The following is a 25,935-nucleotide window of genomic DNA, read 5'->3' as shown; positions in this document are numbered from 1 at the left end:
AAACCGACAGAATTGAAGAGAAATTTGAGGCTCTGTTTGCAAATTGACGCGCGTTGCAAGGTTTTCCCGCCTAAAACTCAAATAAACATGAAGATATTGAAGAATATTTAACATTTTAATAGAGCAGAACTTTTATTTGTTAGTAAACGATCACTCAAACATTGTGGTGTGCATAACCTTTTTCAAATCAAAATTACCTGTCTAAAACTTCCAAAAAGGAATATCTTTGCTCATTTTATAATAGAAGAGGTATCAAATGATTGAACCATGCTCGTAGAATCATCAATATTATCTGTATTTTATGAGCAATTTGAAATCAAACATAGAGGGAATCGAAGGTTTTCGTCCGCCATTTTGAAATTGTGCCATTTTTTCGCTTGGGGAGGTAAGACGAAGATTTTAAAAGCTTCAAAACCAATGGGGTTTTATATCCCCTCTCTCCCCTGGATGGGGAATTTGACTATTTCGGGCCCATTCCCAGCTCGGTATGCAAACCAAAATGGCGGCTCCAAGAAATGGTTAGAAAAAGCAATAGTTTTTCTAAAATGGGGAACATTTAATCATATAAAATCATGTAAATTTATATTTTTCTGAAAAGTAGCATGGTTGTTCTTTATAAAGACGCCTTTCAACTTAGTCCAGAAAGCTTCGTTTCCAAACAGTAAAAGGAAAAGATGCTCAAAATAGTAATTTACTCGTGACTTTGGAATTTTTCTTCATTTATCTACATTGTAGTCAACCTTAAAAAGCGTATTTGAATTATTCAATTACATATGAGTACATAAGGGCCGGATAAGGCAAAGTTAAAAGTCTTTAAATTTTCCCCATTTTACAATTCTTTTCACCGAGTTTTTAATGTAGTATTTTTCAAGAAATTTTACAGACAAGGGTTGCCATAGCAACGAAAATGAAGAAAAAGACTTCATTTTGATATGATTAATAATATATGTCAGTTCGGTGAAGAAAAAATTATTTAGGGGTTAGAAAATTTTTTTTTGATTTTTAGCCTCGTTTCCATGCTAAAGTCAGGCCTTAATACACCTGAGGACGCGTGGATTGGGATGGAAAAACATCACGTATAAACTAAAATGGTTTATTCGCCTTTTCACATTCCACAAAAGGCATTGATTTTTGAGGATCAAAAAAAAAAAAAAAAACCCGGTCAAAAAAAAATTCTTTTCTCTCCTCGTTTCTTAAATTATCTTTAAATAGTGCATTTTTACCCTGTTTACACTCAATGCATTATTAGGGATATGAAAATAGCGAATTCTTACTGATCTAGGGAAAGTATTTACCGTATGGTGTGTTATACGTGTGGTCGTTCCGCGGTCCTGTCCCGATGCTGGTCGTGGTACCACTTCCTCTAGTCCAATCAAATTTATCGTTCGTGGCTTGCGTATATTTACAAATGGAGGGCGACTCGAAGCTACACATGGCTGAAATAAAAAAATATTGGTTAAGAAAAAATAAAAATAAAATAAAATAAAATAAAACAAAACAAAACAAAACAAAACAAAACAAAACAAAACAAAACAAAACAAAACAAAACAAAACAAAACAAAACAAAACAAAACAAAACAAAATAAAATAAAATGAAATGAAATGAAATGAAAAGAAATGAAATAAAATAAAATTGAAAAACATATTGGTCGAGAGAAGAAAAAAAAGATAAAATGAAATTCTAAAAGCATATTGGTTAAGAAAAAATAAGATAAAATAAAATTAGCCAATCAGAACGCACGTTTGTAGAGGCATAGCCAATCAATACAGGTTTGTAATGGTCCTGTCTAAACTATAATGGAGACAACAAAAGCAGAGCATCTTACCTGTAGATGGGCAACTACCGCCTTCAAGTGATATATCATCAAGTGCTATGTCACCTTTGTAGCTTATTCCTCGTACACCTTCAAACACGATCTAATTAAGAGTAAGGCAAAGAAAATTTCTCGTGTTACTAGAATATAAGATAAGGCCTTAAAAGTCTTTACCTTCCAAGGGAGCGCACAGCGCCCTAGAATGTGGGCTAAAGCAAGTAAGCTTCAAGTTACTGTGAACATTTCAAAGTTCGATAAAGTTTTGTAGGTTTACGGTCTACTGTCGGGCTCGTGCAATTTTAAACTTTTTGAAAACCCGCTCGTGCAAATTTATTCCAAAGTGCACTCGAAACCATGCGATTTCCTATACAAATTATTAAAGACTCGTTCCACATATGATTTGATTATTTTGCATAGAAAAAAAAAACAAAAACAAAAACAAAAACAAAAAAAACATAGGCATTCACTACCTCAGTCAGGCCAGCAGTGACACGCTATTTTTTTCCGAACCATAAATCCTGTTTCAAAGTTATAAGGTTTGCACTCTATATAGCGTGCAATCTACTAAGAGATTATATAAAACCGAGAGTTTTCAATGGTACGAATAAAAAATCCAGTACCATCGGTAACATGTATAATCACTGCAGGGTTTTCAATAGAAGCCGGCAACCGGCAGATTCCACCGTCTACTCTTGCTAATTCAGCCGCCTACTCAGCCACTTCCCAATGTAATTGTAAATTTTGATTAAAGTTCTTTAAAGTTCGTTAAAATAAATTATAACCAAATTTTGTTGTTGTACTACGAAAACTGCAACGCAATCGAAACTACGACGATCGTTGTCCGCCATCTTGGATTTTTGTGAGAAGAGTGAGACTGGTGACAAGTATGCCTCGATTACATGCTCCAGTGATTTCCGGTTTACCGCCTAGTTTAATTTCATAACCGCCTACCAAAATTTTTATTGACAACCCTGTAATCACATACCGTTGCATCAGATGATGTTCGTAGGGTATATTCTCCCTTCCTCCAGACATTTCCTTGTGTACCAGTCTTGGACCATTGAGGTTTTCCCATATTCCCACCAGTTTTGACGTACAAATTCAAGGTATTGACGTGTGGACCGTACATATGGTACCAGAAGGATACACATCGTATAACCAATGTTCCGTTACCCGATACCACAGGACTTTCAATCGATGCCGTGTCGTTGGGGTTTCGGGGAGAGGAAGTCTCGATGAAGATATACCAGCCTTGAGCTATACAAATAAGAAAATTATAATTTTACAATTTTAATTTTTAATTTTTACGATAATATTAGGAATGTCAAGACAAAACTTAGAATTTTGAGGTCAGTATGAAACACAAAAATAAGTTGTCAAAAAAAGGGAAAAAATTAAGGCGTTGACATATTATTTTTCCAATTCCATGATTTCACGGACGTCATTTCCTCTCTCGTGCAGAACGTTCATCAGCTGAATCAAAAGTTTTCAATAAAATTCATTCTGGTTGACAGCACATGTTGGTCACTGTTTGACCACCATTTAAGCAGATAAGATACGATATTTGCCAGCTGATTGAAAGCCAGCCGATTTGGTGAATGATCCTAATGTTTTCCTATTTCACATGACGCATCACTTTCCGGAGATTTATAATCTTTGTGAGCGACAATAGAAAAAAACGATTGCGCATGCGTGCATGTCATCGCATTTTCTAAGGATTTAGAAGAGTTTGAGTGAGAAAATGTACGTTTGCATTACGCGCTTCGATCTCAGATCACTTTATTCCAAACCTTTGTCAATAAAAAAACAGTAATGCTAATCAAGGGAATGATGTGTTCCTTTTCTGATTAGCCTTGGTCTGAATTTGTATACTCACAAGTTCCTCCAGTGTGGTCAACCCGTGGACCTGTCCCGGAAGATGCAGTGGAACCTCGGTATCGGGTCCAATCAAATCTATCGTTTCCTCTAACTTGTTTCCAATTGCAAAGACCATATTCGAAGTTACAGTCAAAAGGCCATGGGTTGGCTGTGGTGGCGTTGATGGGGCATCCACCAGATGACAAAGAGCGAGTGAATGAAATGTCATCAATTGCGATGTCTCCTTTGTGATCCGACCCGCGGACACCTTCGAACACGACCTAGAAGGAAAATAACGCGATCAAATTACAAATAAAATAGATGCAAAGACTTTTCCAATCAAACCAACTCTCACTCAAACTGGTACTCAACTGTATAGCAGCTGCCAGACATTTTGTCCAAACCCATCCCTCGAATCTTTTGTACCATCCCTTCCGTTCGCTACTCCCTCGCTTTTTCTCTCTTTCTCTTACTCTCCCTCTCTTTCCCGCTCCGTCCATTCATCCATTTATGAGGATCCTGAATGGGGCTCCTCATCTCATTTCCCAGCAATAATTTTGACTTGATTCTACAATCCCAGCCTATGTTTTGCCTGAATCTCAATACCATTCCCATTTTGTTGTTTTTTGTTTTGGTTTGTGAATCCAATTCCCAGTGCATAAAATCCCACTTTCTCAGCAAAAAAAGGCGAATCTTGGCTCCCATTTTAGCCCTTTAGAACCCTCATTTATTTTACCTGATAACTGCTTCCAGCGCTAAGTATGGGTATTTGTCCCTCAATCCAAGTAGTTCCCTTGTCACCAGACTGGGTCCACAGTTTACTCATTGATCGTCCTATTACCCTCATATATACATTCAGTGTTCCGATACCAGTTCCAGACATATGGTAAAAGAAGTTCAGACACGAACCCTGGCCTGTTGTAGGCTGGAATACAGAACTCTCGAGGCGAGCTCGGTCTCCGCGCATGCGTGGATAAGAGGTTTCAATGAACATGTAGCCTCCTAAAAAACAAAATATTTTAAAGAAGGAGACATATGGTAAAAGAAGTTCAGACACGAACCCTGGCCTGTTGTAGGCTGGAATACAGAACTCTCGAGGCGAGCTCGGTCTCCGCGCATGTGTGGATAAGAGGTTTCAATGAACATATAGCCTCCTAAAAAACAAAATATTTTTAAGAACGGAGGTTTTTTTATCGTTTCCTTCTCCAGCATGCCTTATCTCTTTCACTTCTCACGTGGCTATCACCGCCTCCTTGAACTTAGCCTCGGGTTTAAAGTGTATATGACACGAAAACATTTCATCGTTTAAAATGTATAGTTTGTTAATAATAATAAATATGTCGTAATAAAATTTGTTTCAAAAGCTTATTTCTTGAGATATGTGAGAAAATTAAGCCCAATTTGTGACGTCATTTTGTTGACACGTACTCTAGATTCGGTAGAAATGCACTAAATATAAATTGTAATTCGTATAAAATAACAACAAAAGGCATATTCTATTCAGCTTCATTTGATAGCTTACGTAGTACTCTTCAAATGTTGGGAAACTGAAAAGTGTACTACCTGAAATTAAGATTCTGCATTCAAACATATTTCGTGTATTTGCAACTAAATCTGGAGACTTGTAAACAAAATGACGTCACAACTTGTGCTAAATTTTCTTGAATTTCTAGAGAAGTACGTTTTTGGAACAAACGTAACCGTGATATTCTTATTAGTGCCAATAAACTACACATTTTTAATATTAGAATTTTTTCGTGTCATATGCACTTTAAATACATTAGTGTAGCTTTATTCTCAATTTTATTATTGCTCGTGATGTCATAGCCGCCATGTTGGTTTAAAAGAACGATTTGGTCTTCGTGTCTTTTTGTATCAACCAACATGGTGACCAAGTATTTTGTCTTGTAAATGTGACGCCATAGCCGCCATGTTGGTTTAAAAGAACGATTTGGTCTTCGTTTCTTTTTGTATCAACTAACATGGCGACCAAGTATTTTGTCTATGTGAATGTAACGTCATAGCCGCCATGTTGGTTTAAAAGAACAATTTGGTCTTCGTGTCTTTTTGTATCAACCAACATGGCGGCAAAGTATTTTGTTTTGTAAATGTGACGTCATAGCCGCCATTTTGGTTTGAAAGAACAATTTGGTCTTCGTTTCTTTTTGTATTAACCAACATGGCGGCCAAGAAATGTGACGTCATAGCCGCCATGTTGGTTTAAAAGACCAATTTGGTCTTCGTTTCTTTTTGTATCTTACCTTTAGCCGAGTTCGTAGTGTGATCCGTGGAAGGGCCTGTGAACGAGCTAGGTGTTGTACCTCCACCTAGGGTCCAGTCAAACTCGTCTTCCTTAGCAATAGCCGGTGTGTTGAGCCATGTGCATTGACCATTCTCAAAGTTACAATCACCTAGAAACATGAAGTACGATCAACAATCATCTACGGTCTAGGGGCCAACTAACCTTTCCCTTAGGCTTTTGCCGAGCTTCCTGATCAGTCTGTAATTCCTACCGGGATAGCGGTGTCGGGGTCGAAATCTCCGGCATAGCCGATTTTGCTTCTCTTTGACCGAACGAATTAGCCAATCAGTGAACATTTGGTCTGTATCTCACAATTCTAATAGTTCCATGTTCTCGGTTCGATAATCAACGGCTTTTACTTTTTTACTTTCTTTCTTTTAAAATATACTTTAGAAATAGCATGTTATTGTTTATTGTGTCATTTTCTTGAGAATAAATCCAGGTTTATGTGTCATACTGCTCTATTTTCCGTCATAAGCGGTAACTGCTTACCTGGGATTTGACAAACACCATCAAGTACCTCTACATCATCAATAGCTATGTCACCACTAAAGCTTGTTCCGGTTATTCCTTCAAATATGACCTATTAAACATCATAAGTTATTTTTATTGACTTCTGATTAAAAAAACAATATGAGTGAGTTTCTCTAAATGGCGGCAAGGTTTATTACTTGAGAATTAATTTTTATGGAACAACCTCTGGGCTGATCTAAGTCAGGGCATGGCTAACTCACAGATTGAACCGTGAAACAACCTCTGGGCTGATCTAAGTCAGGGCATGGCTAACTCACAGATTGAACCGTGAAACAACCTCTGGGCTGATCTAAGTCAGGGCATGACTAACTCACAGATTGAACCGTGAAACAACCTCTGGGCTGATCTAAGTCAGGGCATGGCTAACTCACAGATTGAACCGTGAAACAACCTCTGGGCTGATCTAAGTCAGGGCATGGCTAACTCACAGATTGAACCCTGAAACAACCCCTGGGCTGATCTAAGTCAGGGCATGGCTAACTCACAGATCAAACCCTGAAACAACCTCTGGGCTGATCTAAGTCAGGGCATGGCTAACTCACAGATTGAACCCTGAAACAACCTCTGGGCTGATCTAAGTCAGGGTATGGCTAACTCACAGATTGAACACTGAAACAACCTCTGGGCTGATCTAAGTCAGGGCATGACTAACTCAAAGATAGAACCCTGAAACAACCCCTGGGCTGATCTAAGTCAGGGCATGGCTAACTCACAGGAAGAACCTTGAAACAACCTCTGGGCTGATCTAAGTCAGGGTACAGCTAACTCACAGATTGAACTCTGAAACAACCTCTGGGCTGATCTAAGTCAGGGCATGGCTAACTCACAGATTGAACCCTGAAACAACCTCTGGGCTGATCTAAGTCAGGGCATAGCATGGCTAACTCACAGATTGAACCCTGAAACAACCTCTGGGCTGATCTAAGTCAGGGCATGGCTAACTGACAGGAAGAACCTTGAAACAACCTCTAGGTTGATCAAAGTCAGGGCAAGGCTAACTCACAATTCGAAACGGAATTTAGCTTATTAGGTTTCGCAAGAAGAGAAAAAAAAACAACAACAGAGAACCTGGAGAAAACCCCTTGAATCAATTGAGAAAAAGTCGAAGAACGGAGAATTCACTTACACTGAATGGGACAAAGCTCTTCAATGTCACTTGTGCAACACGCCATCTGTTACCAAGGTTACTGCCCATGGACCATATCGGCGCAGAACGACTACTGTTTTGAAGCAAGAGAACATTGAGCTTTCCGATTGAGCTGCCGTACATGTGGAAATAGAACTGCAAGCATTTGCCGCTGGTTGGTTGGAACTGCTTGCTCACTAGCCAAGCCTTGTGGCCTTTCGTTCGTGGAGAGGATGTTTCAAGGTACATATAGTATCCTAAAAATATCACACAAAGTATAAATCGTATGTCTTTAGGCGGACATTGTACTTGGGGTAGGAACGTGGGGGGGAGGGGGTGGGGAATTTCGAAGTGAATTTTTCTTAAATAGTCTTATCCTTCCCCATTTCACTCAGTAAGAAATTAATGACCTTCCTATTGAGTGGACAAGGCAGGCCGAATAGTTTACCCAGGCAAAACAAGCGACAAAGGCGAGAGCAACTTCTAAATTGAGACCCTCGGAAGTATGATTTCCAGTGTTTTGAAATGAGTTTGTGACATTTTTACCAAAGAAACTGCCTCTCTTGCCTCTTGATGGCTACGGCCCTTCAAGAAACAGCTATCGGTGTGTCCCTTAATTTATTACTGATAACCCTTGCTTCCACACCCCACCCCCACCCCCACCCCCCATAACAAACATACCTTCCCTTAATATCCCCTGAAGAAAAAAATTGATAAAGAGTGGAAAAGTTGGTGCTGAAGGTCCGATATAAATAACCTCAAGAAGGATCTTAAAACATCTCTTTTTTTTTAAAACAGATCATATCTTAATTAAATAGTTATCATTATCATTTATTAGTATTTTATTTAATTGGTTTTTTTTTGGCAATTTCATTAGTTTTCTTACTTTTGGGCATTTACAGGGTTGGAAACTGGTGCAAAGTTCCACGAATGGGGCCCTGAGTCCTACTGTACAGCACCAGGTTAAGGGCAAAATATCAAACAAAACATACCAGTTTTTGTTCCGTATGTATTGTCATTTGAAGGTCCAGTACCATAACTAGCAGTTTTTCCATTAGCTCGAGTCCAGTCAAAGTTATCTCCATGAACGTTCTTCCATCCACAGAGATTAGGATCTTCAAAGGTACATTCCAGTTGAGGCGGACATTGACCATCTTGCATGGATACATCGTCAAGAGCGATATCACCGGCCCAACTTGAGCCACGTCGGCCTTCGAACACCACCTGGTAACCAAACAAAACAACTTTTGGCTTTCTCGTTTCCTTCATTATTTCTATTTCGAGCAATGCTCGAGCAAACTAGCAAACCGTGATGCCATATACGTCATATTCAACGAGTATGCTAATAGACCTTTATACTAATGCGGCGGCCATCTTGGATTCTGTCGTCTTAAGTAAAATTTTATATGGGATATCGTGGGCGCAAAATCAATTGGAAAATCTGTGGACAGCACAGCACTCAGGGCGGCTTTTTGTATAACTTTACGTTATCCAATGAAGATGACGTTTTACCCCTGACTCTATACCATAATAGTTTTGTTTCCTTAGAGAATACAGGAACAATAGTCATAATTAAAGAACAAAAGGATTATGTGTGAAAAGGATTATGGTCTAGAGACGGGGGTAAAACGTCATCTCGCTTCAGGCTTACTGAATTTGGTAGTTGAAGCGAAATGTAAAACACCGAAGCGTAAAATCATTTGAAAAAGTAACTTCCCCAATCTATACTTTATGAATATTTTGCTTACTCCCTGGGCATCCCATAATTTAAGATGGCTGCCGTAACAGTAAAATGGTCTATTCATGAGTAATTATCAGTGAATATTAAGTGTAACACTCAATAAAAGTTCATTAATATTATTAGTAGTACTCATCCAGGAAAAAAAATTACCAAAGATCAAGGTTGTTTTATAACGTTTGCGATCAGTTTTAATTTGTTTTACAACAAATTAAGAGAGAATTCTTTTCGTATTCAAGCAGTGAGCTCCAAAAACTATTTTCTTGAAGAAAGGCTGTTGTACAAGGCTAAAATCTTGTTATTCAGAAAGTTTAACTTGTTTGGAAGTGGAGATGACCGATGAAAGTGGAATCAAAGGGTTAACCCAAAGCAAAAATTTTATTTGAAAATGAGGTTTAGGCCTTCATTTGCTTATTTGCCATATATTTTCTATAAAAAAGCCTGACAAAGCACCATTCTAACACAAATGCAACAAAACATCTTTGTGCAATTGAAAATACCGCTTCAAACAGGCATTTTATCATAGTTCATCAGTTTATAACTGTTTAAAAAAGGTTTTGAGTGTTAACCAAAATTGGGATCAAAACTCATACGAAGGTCTAGTTTTTGGAGCTTTTGGCCATTATTGCTCATTATTGAAAAACATTTCCTCTTAAACAAAATGAAGGTTTACAGGGCGTTCTACACTCTTGATTTTAGTTGTTTGTTGATTCTCTTCCGTGCTTTGATGGTTTTTACTCCAGGTTCTCCGATTTTCCTCCCTCCTCAGATATCAATTTATAAACTCCAATTTGATCTTTGAGGTTTCACCTAGTTTTGAGCCTAGCTCTTTTGCGATTGTCCCACACTGTCAGCTAAAGCTTTCTAGATTAAGATTTTATACCCTACAGCATCAAATGTCTTCTTTGAAAATTATGATTGATTGTTACTTGTTGAAAAATGGAAGATTTAATCATCAAAAATGTCAAAGAAAGTGTACCTGGAATTTTGTCGAGACGGTCATAGCGACCACAGCATGTCTCCAGCGGTTGCCCTGGGTCCCACTAATGGTCCATATAGGTGAGCCAAGCGCGCCGCCATTTTGTTTGGTATAAACGTTGAGAGTATCGACGTGCGGGCCGTACATATGGTACCAGAACTGGAGGCACTTCTGTCTTGTTGAGGGGATAAGAGCACTTTCTATTCGTGCTGTTTCGTTTGGTTTTCTTGGAGATGACGTCTCAATGTAAATGTAGTACCCATTTTTACTTCCTGGAAAAATATACCACAACTATAAGTGTTCATATAAATGTAAATAAAGGGGTCACTTCGTCGGAAGTCGGTGTCAAGTTATAGCTGTGTGGGTTAGGTAGACAAACCGAGTGTGTGAAATCACTGAGGATCAAACTTTAACAGGCAGCACACTAACCAACCAAGCCTCACTTGCTCCTTAAAACAAGTGTGTGAGGTCACTGAGGATCAAACTATGAACCTCTTGCTTAGCAGGCAGCACACTAACCAACCAAGCCACACTTGCTCCTTAAAACAAGTGTGTGAGGTCACTGAGGATCAAACTATGGACCTCTTGCTTAGCAGGCAGCACACTAACCGACCAAGCCACACTTTCTCCTTAAAACAAGTGTGTGAGGTTACTGAGGATCAAACTATAAACCTCTTGCTTAGCAGGCAGCATACTAACCAACCAAGCCACACTTGCTCCTTAAAACAAGTGTTTGAGGTCACTGAGGATCAAACTATGGACCTCTTACTTAGCAGGCAGCACACTAACCAACCAAGCCACACTTGCTCCTTTAAACAAGTGTGTGAGGTCATTGAGGATCAAACTATGGACCTCTTGCTTAGCAGACAGCACACTAACCAACCAAGCTACACTTGCTCCTTAAAACAAGTGTGTGAGGTCACTGAGGATCAAACTATGGACCTCTTGCTTAGCAGGCAGCACACTAACAAGCCAAGCCACACTTGCTCCTTAAAACAAGTGTGTGAGGTCACTGAGGATCAAACTATGGACCTCTTGTAGCAGAAAGCACACTAACCAACCAAGCCACGCTCGCTCCTTAAAACAAGTGTATGAGGTCACTGAGGATCAAACTATGGACCTCTTGATTAGCAGGCAGCACACTAACCAACCAAGCCACACTTGCTCCTTAAAACAAGTGTGTGAGGTCACTGAGGATCAAACTATGGACCTATAGTGCTTAACAGGCAGCAAACTAACCAACCAAGCCACACTTGCTTCTTAAAACAAGTGTGTGAGGTCACTGAGGATCAAACAATGGACCTCTAGTGCTTAGCTGGCAGCACACTAACCGACCAAGCCACACTTTCTCCTAAAACAAGTGTGTGAGGTTACTGAGGATCAAAGTATGGACCTCTTGCTTAGCAGACAGCACACTAACCAACCAAGCTACACTTGCTCCTTAAAACAAGTGTGTGAGGTTACTGAGGATCAAACTATGGACCTCTTGCTTAGCAGGCAGCACACTAACAAGCCAAGCCACACTTGCTCCTTAAAACAAGTGTGTGAGGTCACTGAGGATCAAACTATGGACCTCTTGTAGCAGAAAGCACACTAACCAACCAAGCCACACTCGCTCCTTAAAACAAGTGTGTAAGGTCACTGAGGATCAAACTATGAACCTCTTGCTTAGCAAGCAGCACACTAACCAAGCCACACTTGCTTCTTAAAACAAGTGTGTGATGTCACTGAGGATCAAACTATGAACCTCTTTCTTGGCAGACATCACATTGGATTGTATTAATACTGGCTACCATAAAACTCCTCCATAAACCACAAACCTGTTGTATGGTCCAAACTTGGTCCAGTCCCAGTGGATCCCGTTGATCCTTGGATTCGCGTCCAATTGAATTTATCATCAACTGCTTGGGTCCACAAGCAGAAGCCACCTTCAAAGTTACAATCCCATTTCGATGGCTGAAGAGTAGGTCCGACAGTCGTGACAGTAGGTGGAGCGGATGGTGTTGTCCAGGGGTTTGTAGGTACAGCTCTGGCTGGTACCACAGGACATGTACCAACCACGAATGAGATGTCATCTACTGCTATGTCTCCTTTATGGTTTTGTCCTCTGATTCCTTCGAAAACGATCTGAAATTGTTCAATAACAATAATTATAATCTAACCATAGTTAATAGAGGGGAATGGTTAGGAAACCCTTTTGTTATAAGTGTTTGTTCACTTTTTTCAAGCGTGACCGTGCACAATCCTTTGTTTTACTTTTGTTGGCAATGGCTGAGTGAACAGACCAAAATCTTTCTTTTGGCTGCTAGTTCAAAATACTTAAAAAAAGATTTATAAGAGGTATTTGAATATTCCTTACAACAATACCATAGACAAAGTTTATGTTTACTTATTTTGCAATTTCGGATGAGCATAAATCAAACATTGTGCACGGTCAAGACCAGTTCAACATCAAAAGCGAACAAAGACCTGATAACAATAGGTTTCCTAACCATTCCCCTCTATTAACTTTAATCTAACTCTTCCTCTATGTCGCTCTTTGCTTTGTGAATTTTCTACATGTTTGCCCCCTCGACATCACATTATTCAAAATGGCCACCCGTATTAGTAAAAACGTTCTATAGTCTCTACCTGGTATATCTGAGTCGTCTTGATGGGTGCTGTAGCGTATTCCCAATTATTAGTCTTAGGAGTGTTCACGCTCCATATTTGTCCTTTGGTTTTGTTTTCGTAGATCCACACGTTTAGCGATCCAATACCACTTCCTTTCATATGGAACCAAAACTTCAAGCATCGGCCATTGGAACCAGTCGGTTGGAATTCCTCTGATTCCAGGAATGCGTTGTCACCAGGCTTACGTGGGGATGATGTCTCGATGAAGGCATAATGTCCTGATATCCAACAAAACATGGTATGTAAAGTAAATATAATGCTAATAATATAAAAATCAAAAGTATGCCAAGGAAAGGACGAATGTATTAACAAAAGCCTGTGTTGTGCAGTGCATTTGCAGTGCAGAGTAAAAAAAATGTTTTACAGCCTTAAAATTTGACCAGAATATGTAGTTTTGACCGCTTTCCAAGATTATGAAACGTTTATTAAATTGAAATGCAAATTTACACTTTTGAAATTCATGATGACGTAGGCGAAAACCAAGAATAGACCGTGACACTAGAGAAAAACGTTTGCGCATGCGTGCACTTCAGTACGTTTTCTAAGAATTTTGAAGAGTTTGAGTGAGAAAATAAATGTTTGTTTTCTCCAAGTATACAAAAGAGTTCGAGAGTATACTTTTGTCAGACCAAGATACTGTATTAACAAACACAATATGAAAGAATTAGCCTTAAGTTTCAAGCATGGACACTAAGTTTTGGTATCTTGTGAAGTCCAATTTATCAGACATGTTTGAAAGTCAAATTTACTTATGTTTTGACTAATTTGCATACGGATTCAGAGCATGCACAGACGTTTTTCACTCGTGTCATAGACCATACTTTATGCGAAAACATTCTTACCAAATTTGGTTCCTACTGTATGATCAACACTCGGTCCAGTCTGGAGGCTCGGTGTGGTACCACTGTTCCTGGTCCAATCAAAGACGTCTCCTTTAGTGTTGACCCAAGTACACATACCATTCTCAAAATTACAGTCCCCTGGGGGAGGACAAGCGTTGTCTGACAACATGACGTCATCAATAGCGATGTCACCTCGGTAACTAGAGCCGCTGATTCCTTCGAAAATGATGCTGTAGCTACTGATTGATCGAATGGTCACCTGAAATGTATTCAGCAAATTCTATTATTATCCCCTTCATAATAGTCCCTAATAGGTAATTTACAAACTGACTACTTGAATTGAAGACACACGCAAATACTAATATTAATCATAGAAGTAATAATAATAATAATAATAATAATAATACTCATAATAATATTGATAATAATAGTAATAATAGTAATGATAATAATAATGCTAATAATAATAATAATAGTATGTATTCGATATTTTAATCCATTCGATTTTGACCCATTTGATTCAATATTTTGATCTATTCGATTTTGACCCATTTTATTCGATATTTTAATCCATTCGATTTTGACCCATTTTATTCGATATTTTAATCCATTCGATTTTGACCCATTTATTTGATATTTTGATCCATTCGATTTTGACCAATTTTATTCGATATTTTAATCCATTCGATTTTGACCCATTTTATTTGATATTTTGATCTATTCGATTTTGACCCATTTTATTCGATATTTTGATCCATTCGATTTTGACCCATTTTATTCGATATTTTATTCCATTCGATTCTGACCCATTTTATTCGATATTTTAATCCATTCGATTTTGACCCATTTTATTCGATATTTTAATCCATTCGATTTTGACCCATTTTATTCGATATTTTGATCCATTTGATTTTGACCCATTTTATTCGATATTTTAATCCATTCAATTTTGACCCATTTTATTCGATATTTTGATCCATTTGATTTTGACCCATTTTATTCGATATTTTAATCCATTCGATTTTGACCCATTTTATTTGATATTTTAATCCATTCGATTTTGACCCATTTTATTCGATATTTTAATCCATTTGATTTTGACCCGTTTTATTCAATATTTTGATCTATTCGATTTTGACCCATTTTATTCGATATTTTAATCCATTTGATTTTGACCCATTTTATTCGATATTTTAATCCATTCGATTTTGACCCATTTTATTCGATATTTTAATCCATTCGATTTTGACCCGTTTTATTCAATATTTTGATCTATTCGATTTTGACTCATTTTATTCGATATTTTAATCCATTCGATTTTGACCCATTTTATTCGATATTTTAATCTATTCGATTTTGACCCATTTTATTCAATATTTTGATCTATTCGATTTTGACCCATTTTATTCGATATTTTAATCTATTCGATTTTGACCCATTTTATTCGATATTTTAATCCATTCGATTTTGACCCATTTTATTCGATATTTTGATCTATTCGATTTTGACCCATTTTATTCGATATTTTAATCCATTCGATTTTGACCCATTTTATTCGATATTTTAATCTATTCGATTTTGACCCATTTTATTCGATATTTTAATCCATTCGATTTTGACCCATTTTATTCGATATTTTGATCTATTCGATTTTGACCCATTTTATTCGATATTTTAATCCATTCGATTTTGACCCATTTTATTCGATATTTTGATCTATTCGATTTTGACCCATTTTATTCGATATTTTAATCCATTCGATTTTGACCCATTTTATTCGATATTTTAATCCATTCGATTTTGACCCGTTGTTTACACACGTAATGATAGATTTACAAAGATATTTTAACAATATTACAAAAACATTAATTTACGAGTAAAAATCAAATAGGCATCCAGGAGTCACTATGGTTACTATAGCAACATCAAAAAAAACAACATACCTGAGCTATGCGCCATCTGTTGCCATGGTCACCAGTTCGAGACCACTGGAGGAAATAGAATGGTCTTCCGAAGAAACTCCTTTTGACCTTGACGTTGAGTGTTCCTATTGAAGCACCGTACATATGATACCAGAACGTCAAGCACTTGCCAATGGTGGCTGGGTACGATGGGCTGGCAAGACGAGCTTTTTTGCCCCGAGTTACAGGTAAAGATGTTTCGATATACATGTAGTATCCCTTAGCTGGGGACAAGAGAGAATAAGAATCAGCGAACATCAGTGAGATAGGAGCGCTTTATCACTACATCCCACATGGTAAAAATAAGAATGAGAGAATAAGAATGCAGCACTTTGAGATGTAGCTCAATCTGGGGGACAAAAAAATAGGTTCCAATTCTCAGGAGATTGGAATTTTTTGTTTTGTCCCCCAGATCGAGCTGCATTGACGTCTCATGGAAGGGATCTATAAAGCAGTTTTCATATGACTGTGAAAACGTTGGTGACGTATGCGTGCCTTGCCGTGACCGTAATGTTTTTTAGAATTTTGATTTGGGGATTTCTTACTCCTCAAATGTGATTGGTCTGGCATTACCGTGACATGTGCGTGACCGTGTCCGCGCCGTGTTCATGCCGTAAGCGTTTCACAATCATGCGAAAACTGCTCTATTAATTTTTTGATAATAATATTTTATTTGTTAGAGCAGGGCCTGCTTTCACTAACACTCACTACCACTACATTTACTATTCTATTCACACAACGCTCAACTCACATGCTGATTTTTACAGAGGGAGACAAACCGGAGAACCCTGAGAAAACCCTCGTAGCACAGGAGAGAACAACACATCAAATAAACTCAATTCGCATGTGGCAACCGCAGGGCTCGAACCAGCTACCCGACCCGTTGGACTCACAACGGTGAAAGACGACGCATTAGCAGCGCACACCACCCATAACACCCCTTTACCTGTGCCGTAGGTGTGGTCATTAGGTGGACCGGTAGTGACACTAGGTGTTGCTCCATTCTGTCTTGTCCAATCAAAGTCATCAGTCTTTTCGTTCGTCCAACCACAAATCTGACTATCTTCAAATGTGCACTCTTTAAGAGGAGGACAGCGGCCCGCAGTAACGGCTACGTCATCTAAGGCAATATCTCCCATATAACCATTGCCACGAACTCCTTCGAATACAAACTAACAAAGAACAAAAAGGAATAAAATTGACATTCCAATTAATTTTCGTCTTCAGTCCGGAAAGTCTTGGGGCTTAAACGGAATAAATGTATTTTGAGCATTGACTTTAGCTTAATCATTGGCGCTGCTATCATTTTTATCATTATCATGATTATCTATTAAATTTATATCTTATGATTGTAATAGCGAAGTTAAAGATGATGATGAGGAGGGGGATAAATGATGACAATGTTGTCGATGGTGATAGTGATGATGCTAGTGAAGCTGGTGATGATGCTAGTGAAGCTGGTGATGATGCTAGTGAAGCTGGTGATGATGCTAGTGAAGCTGGTGATGATGCTAGTGAAGCTGGTGATGATGCTAGTGAAGCTGGTGATGATGCTAGTGAAGCTGGTGATGATGCTAGTGAAGCTGGTGATGATGCTAGTGAAGCTGGTGATGATGCTAGTAAAGCTGAATGTGATCCTCCTTCATGATATATTATAATGACGATCAAAATATGATGGTAGTTGTGATGATAATGATGAGACGATGATGTTAATGATGGTGATGATGACGACGATGATGATGTGGATGGTGATAATGAAGCTGATGGTGATGATGATGATGTTGATGATGACGATGATGTGGATGGTGATAATGATGATGATGACGATGATGGTGACGATGTTGACGATAATGATGACGATGATGTGACGATGATGTTAATGTTGACGATCATGGTGATGATGATGGTGACGATGATGGAGACGATGATGGCGACGATAAAAATGACGATGACGGTGACGATGACAATTCTTTTAGATGATAATGGTAATGATGGTAATGACGACGATGATGGTGACGATGAGGATCTGACAAAGCTTATAAAAGTTTCGTGAATCCTTTTAAACTTTTTACTACCCACCTGTATCGGTGTAGGGTTCATCATAAACACTTGTCCATACTTCCACTCGGTTCCTTGGTTCCCACTTCTCGTCCACCGTAAGGTGCGCTGCTTATTGCTGGTCATGGTGTATACATTCAGTGTCTCGATGTGAGGCCCATACATATGGTACCAGAACTTCAAACAGTTTCCTGGACGAGTACTTACTGGTACCACAGGACTGAGAAGTCTGGCTGTGTCGTTGGGTCTTCGTGGCCAAGACGTCTCTATGTAAGCATAGCTTCCGTTTTCTGTACAAAGACATAGAAGTAGATTTAATTTTTGTCTTGTGGACACCGCGCAATGAGAGACATGAGAAAAATCCCCCGCGAAAAATGCTAACACAAAATGGCTGTAATTAACTCTCTCTATTGCGGATATCAAGTGAAGGTCACGTTTGCTGCAACGATTATTATTATTACTGCAGTTTTCGGCTTATTCGGTAAAATTGGCTTTTAACAAATATCTACAATTACCGAAAATTTAAATTTTCTATTTAAAGAAATCTATAATTATTTAGCACTTAAATGGATTTTATTTTACCATATATGGAAATCTATAATTACTTGGCACTTAAACGGCTTTCTGTTTCCAAATATGGTCATCTATAATTAATTATCATGGCTTTTCTTTTACCAAATACGGTAACATGTTCCAAATATAGTAATTTATATTCAAACCATTTACTCTTAGTAATTTATATTACTTACTAGACGTGTGATCAAAAGCAGGTCCAGTGCTGCCTGACCCAGTTGGACCAGACTGTCTTGTCCAGTTGAAATGATCACTAGAGTCTTGCGTCCAAGAACAGAAGTTCTTGTCAAAGTTGCAGGCGTATAGGTTGGTTGGGGAGACAGTGGTTGGTATGGTAACAGGAGGCTTGGTTGTCATGCCAGGTACGGCTATTTTTGGTAGTACTGGGCATGTCCCAATTGTGTAGGAAATGTCGTCGATTGCTATATCTCCTCGGTAACCACTGCCTCGAATTCCTTCTAGCACAATCTGGTAAAGAATTAAATTATTTATTTAGAGAGAATTATTTTCGTATTCAAGCAGTGAGCGCCAAATACTATTTTCTTGAAGAAAGGCTGTTGTACAAGGCTAAGATCTTGTTATTCAGAAAGTTTAACTTGTTTGGAAGTGGAGATGACCGATGAAAGTGGAATCAAAGTGTTAACCCAAAGCAAAAATTTTATTCGAAAATGAGGTTTAGGCCTTCATTTGTTTATTTGTTTATTTTGTTTTTTTTAATATTTTCTATAAAAAAGCCTGACAAAGCAACATTCTAACACAAATGCAACAAAACATCTTCGTACAATTGAAAATACCGCTTCAAACAGGCATTTTATCATAGTACATCAGTTTCTAACTGTTTAAAAAAGGTTTTGAGTGTTAACCCAAAACGAAAATTGGGATCAAAACTCATACGAAAGTCTAGTTTTTGGCGCTTTTTGCCATTATTGCTCATTATTGAAAAAATCCTCTTTATAGATAAATAAACTTTTTTGGGGGAAAAATACGACCTTTGCATCTTACTGACAGCTCTGCGGCCTTCTCTCCATTAAGACAATAGTCATTGATTAACTTTCTTCCATCTAGTTTTAGTTGCAGTTGAAGGCGAGGCGTAGCCGAATGCGACTCTTACTTCTTGATTGATTAAGCAACCGACAACCGACGTCTTATGACATGGCTTCGATATAACGCGCGCACTGATAGGCTATTTAGTGTGAGCGAACGTGCATCCAAAAATCAATGGTGCACGCTGATTGAGTAACGCACGCTATGTAATGGAGTTTTCGTTAAAGATAGTATTTGAATTTCTTAGACATTTTTATTATGCTTTTGCTATATTATAAAAGCATTGGCCATTGATTAGCGAGCTTCCATCGAGTTTTTGGTGCACTTGGTCGATTGCTTAATCACACAAGAAGCTAGACTCTTATGCTTCCTCCGTGCGAAATGTATGAAAAAATGAGTGAAAAGAGAAAATGTTTGGGGATTTTTTTGAGCTTAAATACTCAATATCTCCATTTCAACAGCTTGCAACAATGTTATGCTCTCTTCAAATAGGAACATTTCAAAGAAGAATGTCAAAATTCGAATTTGATGACGTCACACTTTGATACTCTATTATCATCGTCGTTAGTACCGAAACAGCACAAAAAAGAGATATTTTTAAAACGCGAATACGATATGGAAACAAAAGAGTAAAAAATACCTGAAAAGAGTCAGACAAGCTACTGATAGGTGCCTGTCCATAGCTCCATTTATTTCCCTGATTCCCTGACAAACTCCATACAAGCGTCTCGCTTCTGTTTCCTGGTCTGTTCTTGATAAGGACATTCAAAACACCAATACCCGACCCGTACATGTGATACCAGAACTTAATACAGTTACCACGCCTACTGGATGGCGGGAACCGTTCACTGAGCCACCGAGCCTTCTGTCCTGGTCGCGCAGGGGCTGAGGCCTCGAGAAAAGTGTAGCGCCCATAACCAAGACCGGTTGTGTGATCTGTAGAAGGGCCGGTGTAGGATGACGCTGTCGTACCACTTCCAATGAGCCAATCAAAATCGTCTTCTAGTTTATCGTTTGTCCACGTGCAGGCCTCGTCTTTTTCGAAGTCGCAGAAGGCTGGTTGGTTGCAAGCACCGTCCAGAAGACGAACATCATCAATGGCAATGTCTCCAGTATAGCTACTGCCACGAACACCTTCGAAGACAATCTATCAGAAAAACATTGAGTTAAGATCAAATAATATTAAGTCTTCTTTACTCCGATGACGGACAAATGTCCGAAACGCTAGTTTAGTTACAAACTTTTCTTACAAGGTGCACTTGGACGAAAATCCGTCAAAATTGAAAACTGATTATTTCTAGTTGAAGTAATTAGACGATGGCTACCAAACATACAGCATTTTAAGCACGTTATAATTAAGAAGAAATGGTTAAAAAGTTAAGGGTTAAAAAGAATAGGGTTGCGAGTAAATGACGGCATTTACTCACAATGTAGATGCTACAATAATTGATAATTTTTATCTGTCAATTTTGACTGTGAAGAAAATATGTTGCTTGGCGACTATTCAAGTGCTCCTATAAGTCCAGGCTTCTTATTCGCTTGAAGCCTGCGTCACATCCGGAATTTTCTTCGTAAATATTTACGAAGAAAATTCCGGATGTGACGCAGGCTAATTCACTCGTTAATATCAAGAAATATGTTCAAATGAGGTTACTAACACGAAATAGTACTCAAAATTACTCAAATTTCTCTGTTGCTCAGAGAATTCTCTCCGTGGAATTTCAAAGTGTTTGTATTGTCGAAGTTGTACATTCTTTACAGTTTTAACTATACCGTCGGTATTTGTGAATATTCTAACACTGAAATGATGCTAACCCTGTGTAAGTGAGTCAGCTGTATTGTAAGAAGAATCCAAAGAGTGCCATTTGTTATTTGACACAATTTTTGTCTGTTGTCTGCATGTCTGTCTGTCTACCTGTCTGGCCCAATGATTGTCTGTCTTCTGTCTGTCCGCGTGTCTTTTTTGTCTGTCTTTCTGTCTGTTTGTCTGTCTGTCCACGTGTCTTTTTTTGTCTGTCTGTCTATCTGTCAGCGATAGATTTTCATTCGGTATATACCTCTATGTTTTATGACTGAAGACACATCTGCACAAACGTCAATCATTTGCAAAAATCAACCGTAATATAAAGAATGTGCAGCTTGAATTAACTATGTCAATGTTTTTTAGTGACTTTTAATGGTATCTTTAAATAGCTGGCTCATAACCGAGGCAAAGCCTGTGCAAATGAGTCTGTGGTCTTCAAAAACAGCGGTATGCATCGAACGCTAAACTGGTGTATTGATAGCAAGTCCAAATCAAGAGTATTCAACAGACATGTCCATCACAACTTACAGTTAATGCAGAGTAGATATTTTTGATTGACACTTGTCCAATAAACCACTGATTTCCTTGGTCCCGGTTCCTACTCCATGATGGATACCGCGGGAGACTGGATCCGGTTTGGAGGTAGACATTGAGTGTCCCTACACTGCTTCCATACATGTGGTACCAGAATCGAAGACATTTGCCGCTCTGAGGTTGAATAACCGTGCTCTGCAACCATGCCTTGGCGCCTCTACTGACAGGCGAGACTTCAATGTACATGTAATGACCTGAGATACAAAAAATCATCCAAAAAAAACTGTTATCGATTTTGTTTTCTGATTGGTTGGATGGGTGTGCTTCAATGTACATGTAATGACCTGAGATACCAAAAAAACATCCCCCCAAAAAACCGTTATCGATTTTGTTTTCTGATTGGTTGGATGGGTGTGCTTCAATGTACATTTAATGACCTGAGATACCAAAAAAACATCCCCCCAAAAAAAACGTTATCGCTTTTGTTTTCTGATTGGTTGGATGGGTGTGCTTCAATGTACATGTAATGACCTGAGATACAAAAAATCATCCAAAAAAAACTGTTATCGGTTTTGTTTTCTGATTGGTTGGATGGGTGTGCTTCAATGTACATGTAATGACCTGAGATACCAAAAAAACATCCCCCCAAAAAAAACGTTATCGCTTTTGTTTTCTGATTGGTTGGATGGGTGTGCTTCAATGTACATGTAATGACCCGAGATACAAAAAGTCATTCAAAAAAAAAACTGTTATCGATTTTGTTTTCTGATTGGTTGGATGGGTGTGCTTCAATGTACATGTAATGACCCGAGATACAAAAAAAAAAAACATTTAAAAAAACCTGTTATGGATTTTGTTTTCTGATTGGTTGGATGGGTGTGCTTCAATGTACATGTAATGACCTGAGATACCAAAATATCATCCAAAAAAAAAACTGTTATCGATTTTGTTTTCTGATTGGTTGGATGGGTGTGCTTCATTAGAGCACACAGCACGCGCGCGCACTTTCATTTTCAAATCTAAAATTACGTTGTTTTTTTTTTTGTTTTTTGAAAAAAATTGGTGTATATCACCAGGGGACTGTTAAATACAATAAGCCTATTATACTACATTCTCGTACCCAAAGCCTTCTCCGCCTTCTAACGAAAAATTGAAGGCTCTGCTAACGCACAAATCGATCGTTAATTTGATTGGTTTCGTTAAATTGCTCATTTTTTTCAGAATGTTCTATTTTTTGGTGAGAAGGGTCTTGGTACGAGAATGATTATAGTATACCTCGTGCATCTCCAAAGGTGTGGTCAAAAGTAGGTCCTGTGCCTATCGATGCAGTGCTTCCTTGCTGGTAAGTCCAGTCGAAATTATCACCCCTGATGTTCTTCCAGCCACAATACCTTGGATAGCGACCCTCAAAACTACAGTCCACGGTAGCTTGGCATTGGCCATTCGAAACCTGTCAACAACGAATTACATAACTATAGACGACTTTCATAACTCAGTTTTTTCAGATAGAGAAAATGAAGCCTTTTTACCAGAAACTATTAATGCTATCTGAGAAAATACTTCACGAAAACTATTTCCAGAAAAGTTTGTAGAATTTGACTGCATACCAAAGAAGTTATGAAAGAACGAAAATAGAGAGTTTTGTATGTATTTATCACTGGAAGCCTTGGTGGCCTTGTTTTGTTGCATTTTCAAAACTTCAAATGCTCACATCTTGTACAGGATTTAATAATTTAAGTAGAAACTCACACGCCTTATCTAAATCAACAAGATCAATGATTTAAAAGGGTTTTCACTCCAACAACATTGATTTTTAATGTTTATGCAAATTAGCAGCAGCCAGCTATGAAAGTCGTGTATTCAGGTATTTTTGCTACTTGAATAGTTATTAAAGATTTATCCTTTTTTTTTTTCTTAATTCGAGTAGATTTTCCTTGGGAACAAATTCAAGATCTTATTGAAATGTGTTTTTGTCACTCGGTAAAGATCTTTATGTTAAGTATGCTACATCGAGTGTATAAGCAGATTAAAAAATCTGCCTCAGTTGGGTTCTCGCGGGACTCGAACCACTGACCTCTCGTTTGCTAGACGAGATCTCAACCGCTCGGCCAATCTCCACTTAGAACATCGTTATCCTAAGTGGTCAAGCTTAAATACCATCTAGACGTCGCTCAACTAAAAGTTCCAGTAGCTCAGTCGTTAGAGCGTCTGACAAGCAAACAGAAGGTTCGAATCCCGGCTGGAGCTCGGAATTTTTTTCCCGAGAAAAATATGCTTGAAGTCATTTAAAACCCAATATCTCTAGCAAGTACATAGTATTTTGGGAAGCACGGCTGGCGTAGAAATGAGAACGCTTGCCTCTAATACTTAGGCATCTCGGTTCGAAACCCGCTGGGCTTGGTGTTGTATGTGAGTAGAGTTGTTTGTTGGTTCTCTCCTATGCTTAGAGGATTTTTCTCCGGGTTCTCCGGTTTTCCTCTCTCCCTGAAAATCAACTACTAAATTCTAATTCAATGTATCGGTAGCCTTGACAAGCGGGTCGCAAAAGGTTAGGCTTTCCGTCCACCATGGACTGGTAAATCAATTATATTTTAGATCTTACATCAGTTTGAAACAAATGAAAATTAGAGAAGGCAAGGCATGGGTTGCTTCACCATTCCTTTTTCTTTTCTTTTCTTTCCACACTCTAACGAGAAATTCTTTGGCAAAGTGTACACCAACATGGCGGCTATGACTATTAACTTCGTATAATCTCAACATAATAAGGAAATAAATGAAAATATTGATTATTGAAACCTTTGTCCTACCTCGACATCATCGAGAGCTATATCACCTCGATAGCTCGATCCACGAACACCTTCAAACACAATCTGGAATGGCGCATTCTTCCACAACGGGATTTTAGCATTGTGCCAGATATTGCCCTGGGTACCAGTCCTGGACCACACAGGGTTCCCAAGCCTATTTCCACTCTTTAGATAAACGTTAAATCTACCAATATGGGGCCCATACATGTGGTAGTAGAAAGAAAGGCATTTGCCTGGAGAGGGGTTGCTGTTGATGACTGGGGACTGTAAATGAGCTGTGTCGTTTGGTTTCCTTGGAAACGAGGCTTCAATATACGCATAATAGCCAAGAGCTAAGAATAGAAAAAATAGAAAAAGTTTTTTTTATAGGTTTGGGTTGATATGATACCATATATAATGAACAAAAGATGCTTATACCCATGCAAGCCCATAATGCATCATGTTCGCTATCTCAGTGAATTTCAGGAAAAACAGCATGCACTCTGTTCTAGCTTGGGTAGAGACAACGCTATACAAAGCATTATATGAACAAAGGTTCGATGCTAAATGTTCTTAAAATTGACAATACAGTTTCAAAACAAAAAGATATAACTAGCTAAAAACTAGTGTGATCTGCGTCGGTGTTTCTAATGAAACAGTAATGATAAAAAGGTAAATTATACACCGTGAAAAGATGAAAAAACTTACGGACGTTTCGGACGCTAGTCCTTCATCGTAGTAAAAGAGAAAGAAGTGGTAGAAAGGAGTGTATATATGATAGAATAAGACAAAAGAAACCAATGAGAGCAAGGTAGGCAAGGAAACAAAAACAAACAATCAAAAGACAAAAGAAAAGGTTAGTTGAAAATAAAGCGTTCATTAATCCCGTTGGGACTAAGAGTGCACAATAGGTGAATAAGCCGCATTTCTTTGGTCTTGAAATTTTCAAAACAAACTTATTTATAAAGAAATAAATAAAATAAACAAATAATTAAAAAAAACGGCGCAGTGGTTTTCATTTTCTGGGAAATGAGCTCTAAATGTCTGTTTGAATTTTGGATCTAATTGGGTCCCAATTAGTTTTCTCTGGGCCCTAAGAATTTTGAGTGTGTTTGTCCGTTCGTCGGCAAATGGAGTGAGTCCTTGAACGCATTACCGCCGTTTTAATTGCGCACTACGCACTACGCACTACGCACTGACAGGGACTGACAGGAACTAAATCAGGTAATATACTGCCGTCAATCAAATAAAAAGAACTCTAGCTTAGGCGTTATGTTCTCCCATTTCAGATCACGTGTCATTCCCTAGAG

At 38.3% G+C, this 25,935-nt stretch overlaps 1 protein-coding gene across 1 annotated transcript in view; it reads right to left on the bottom strand.

Annotated features, from left to right (window-relative positions):
• Positions 1-25,935, bottom strand: part of LOC116297172 (MAM and LDL-receptor class A domain-containing protein 2) — a 129,028-nt gene that overhangs the window by 85,532 nt on the left and 17,561 nt on the right. The window contains exons 20-40 of the mRNA XM_089040313.1: positions 24,647-24,978; positions 23,115-23,289; positions 21,834-22,093; positions 20,142-20,648; positions 18,634-18,925; positions 17,906-18,174; positions 16,773-16,998; positions 15,809-16,050; positions 13,866-14,124; positions 12,982-13,241; positions 12,171-12,477; positions 10,351-10,622; positions 8,626-8,857; positions 7,634-7,890; positions 6,466-6,556; positions 5,933-6,082; positions 4,408-4,673; positions 3,691-3,952; positions 2,800-3,071; positions 1,827-1,917; positions 1,296-1,436 (exon numbers count right to left, since the gene is read on the bottom strand). Coding sequence (XP_088896439.1) covers positions 1,296-1,436; positions 1,827-1,917; positions 2,800-3,071; positions 3,691-3,952; positions 4,408-4,673; positions 5,933-6,082; positions 6,466-6,556; positions 7,634-7,890; positions 8,626-8,857; positions 10,351-10,622; positions 12,171-12,477; positions 12,982-13,241; positions 13,866-14,124; positions 15,809-16,050; positions 16,773-16,998; positions 17,906-18,174; positions 18,634-18,925; positions 20,142-20,648; positions 21,834-22,093; positions 23,115-23,289; positions 24,647-24,978 — 5,163 coding nt within the window. The remainder of the gene's footprint in view (positions 1-1,295; positions 1,437-1,826; positions 1,918-2,799; positions 3,072-3,690; positions 3,953-4,407; positions 4,674-5,932; positions 6,083-6,465; positions 6,557-7,633; positions 7,891-8,625; positions 8,858-10,350; positions 10,623-12,170; positions 12,478-12,981; positions 13,242-13,865; positions 14,125-15,808; positions 16,051-16,772; positions 16,999-17,905; positions 18,175-18,633; positions 18,926-20,141; positions 20,649-21,833; positions 22,094-23,114; positions 23,290-24,646; positions 24,979-25,935) is intronic.

Source organism: Actinia tenebrosa, unplaced genomic scaffold, assembly GCF_029948245.1.
Source record: "Actinia tenebrosa isolate PJP-AT-01 unplaced genomic scaffold, QUT_ActTen_1.0 PGA_scaffold7__59_contigs__length_16204524, whole genome shotgun sequence".
Lineage (NCBI taxonomy): Eukaryota > Metazoa > Cnidaria > Anthozoa > Actiniaria > Actiniidae > Actinia > Actinia tenebrosa.
The sequence above is the reverse complement of the archived record's forward strand: the minus strand, read 5'-3'. Positions and strand labels throughout refer to the sequence as shown.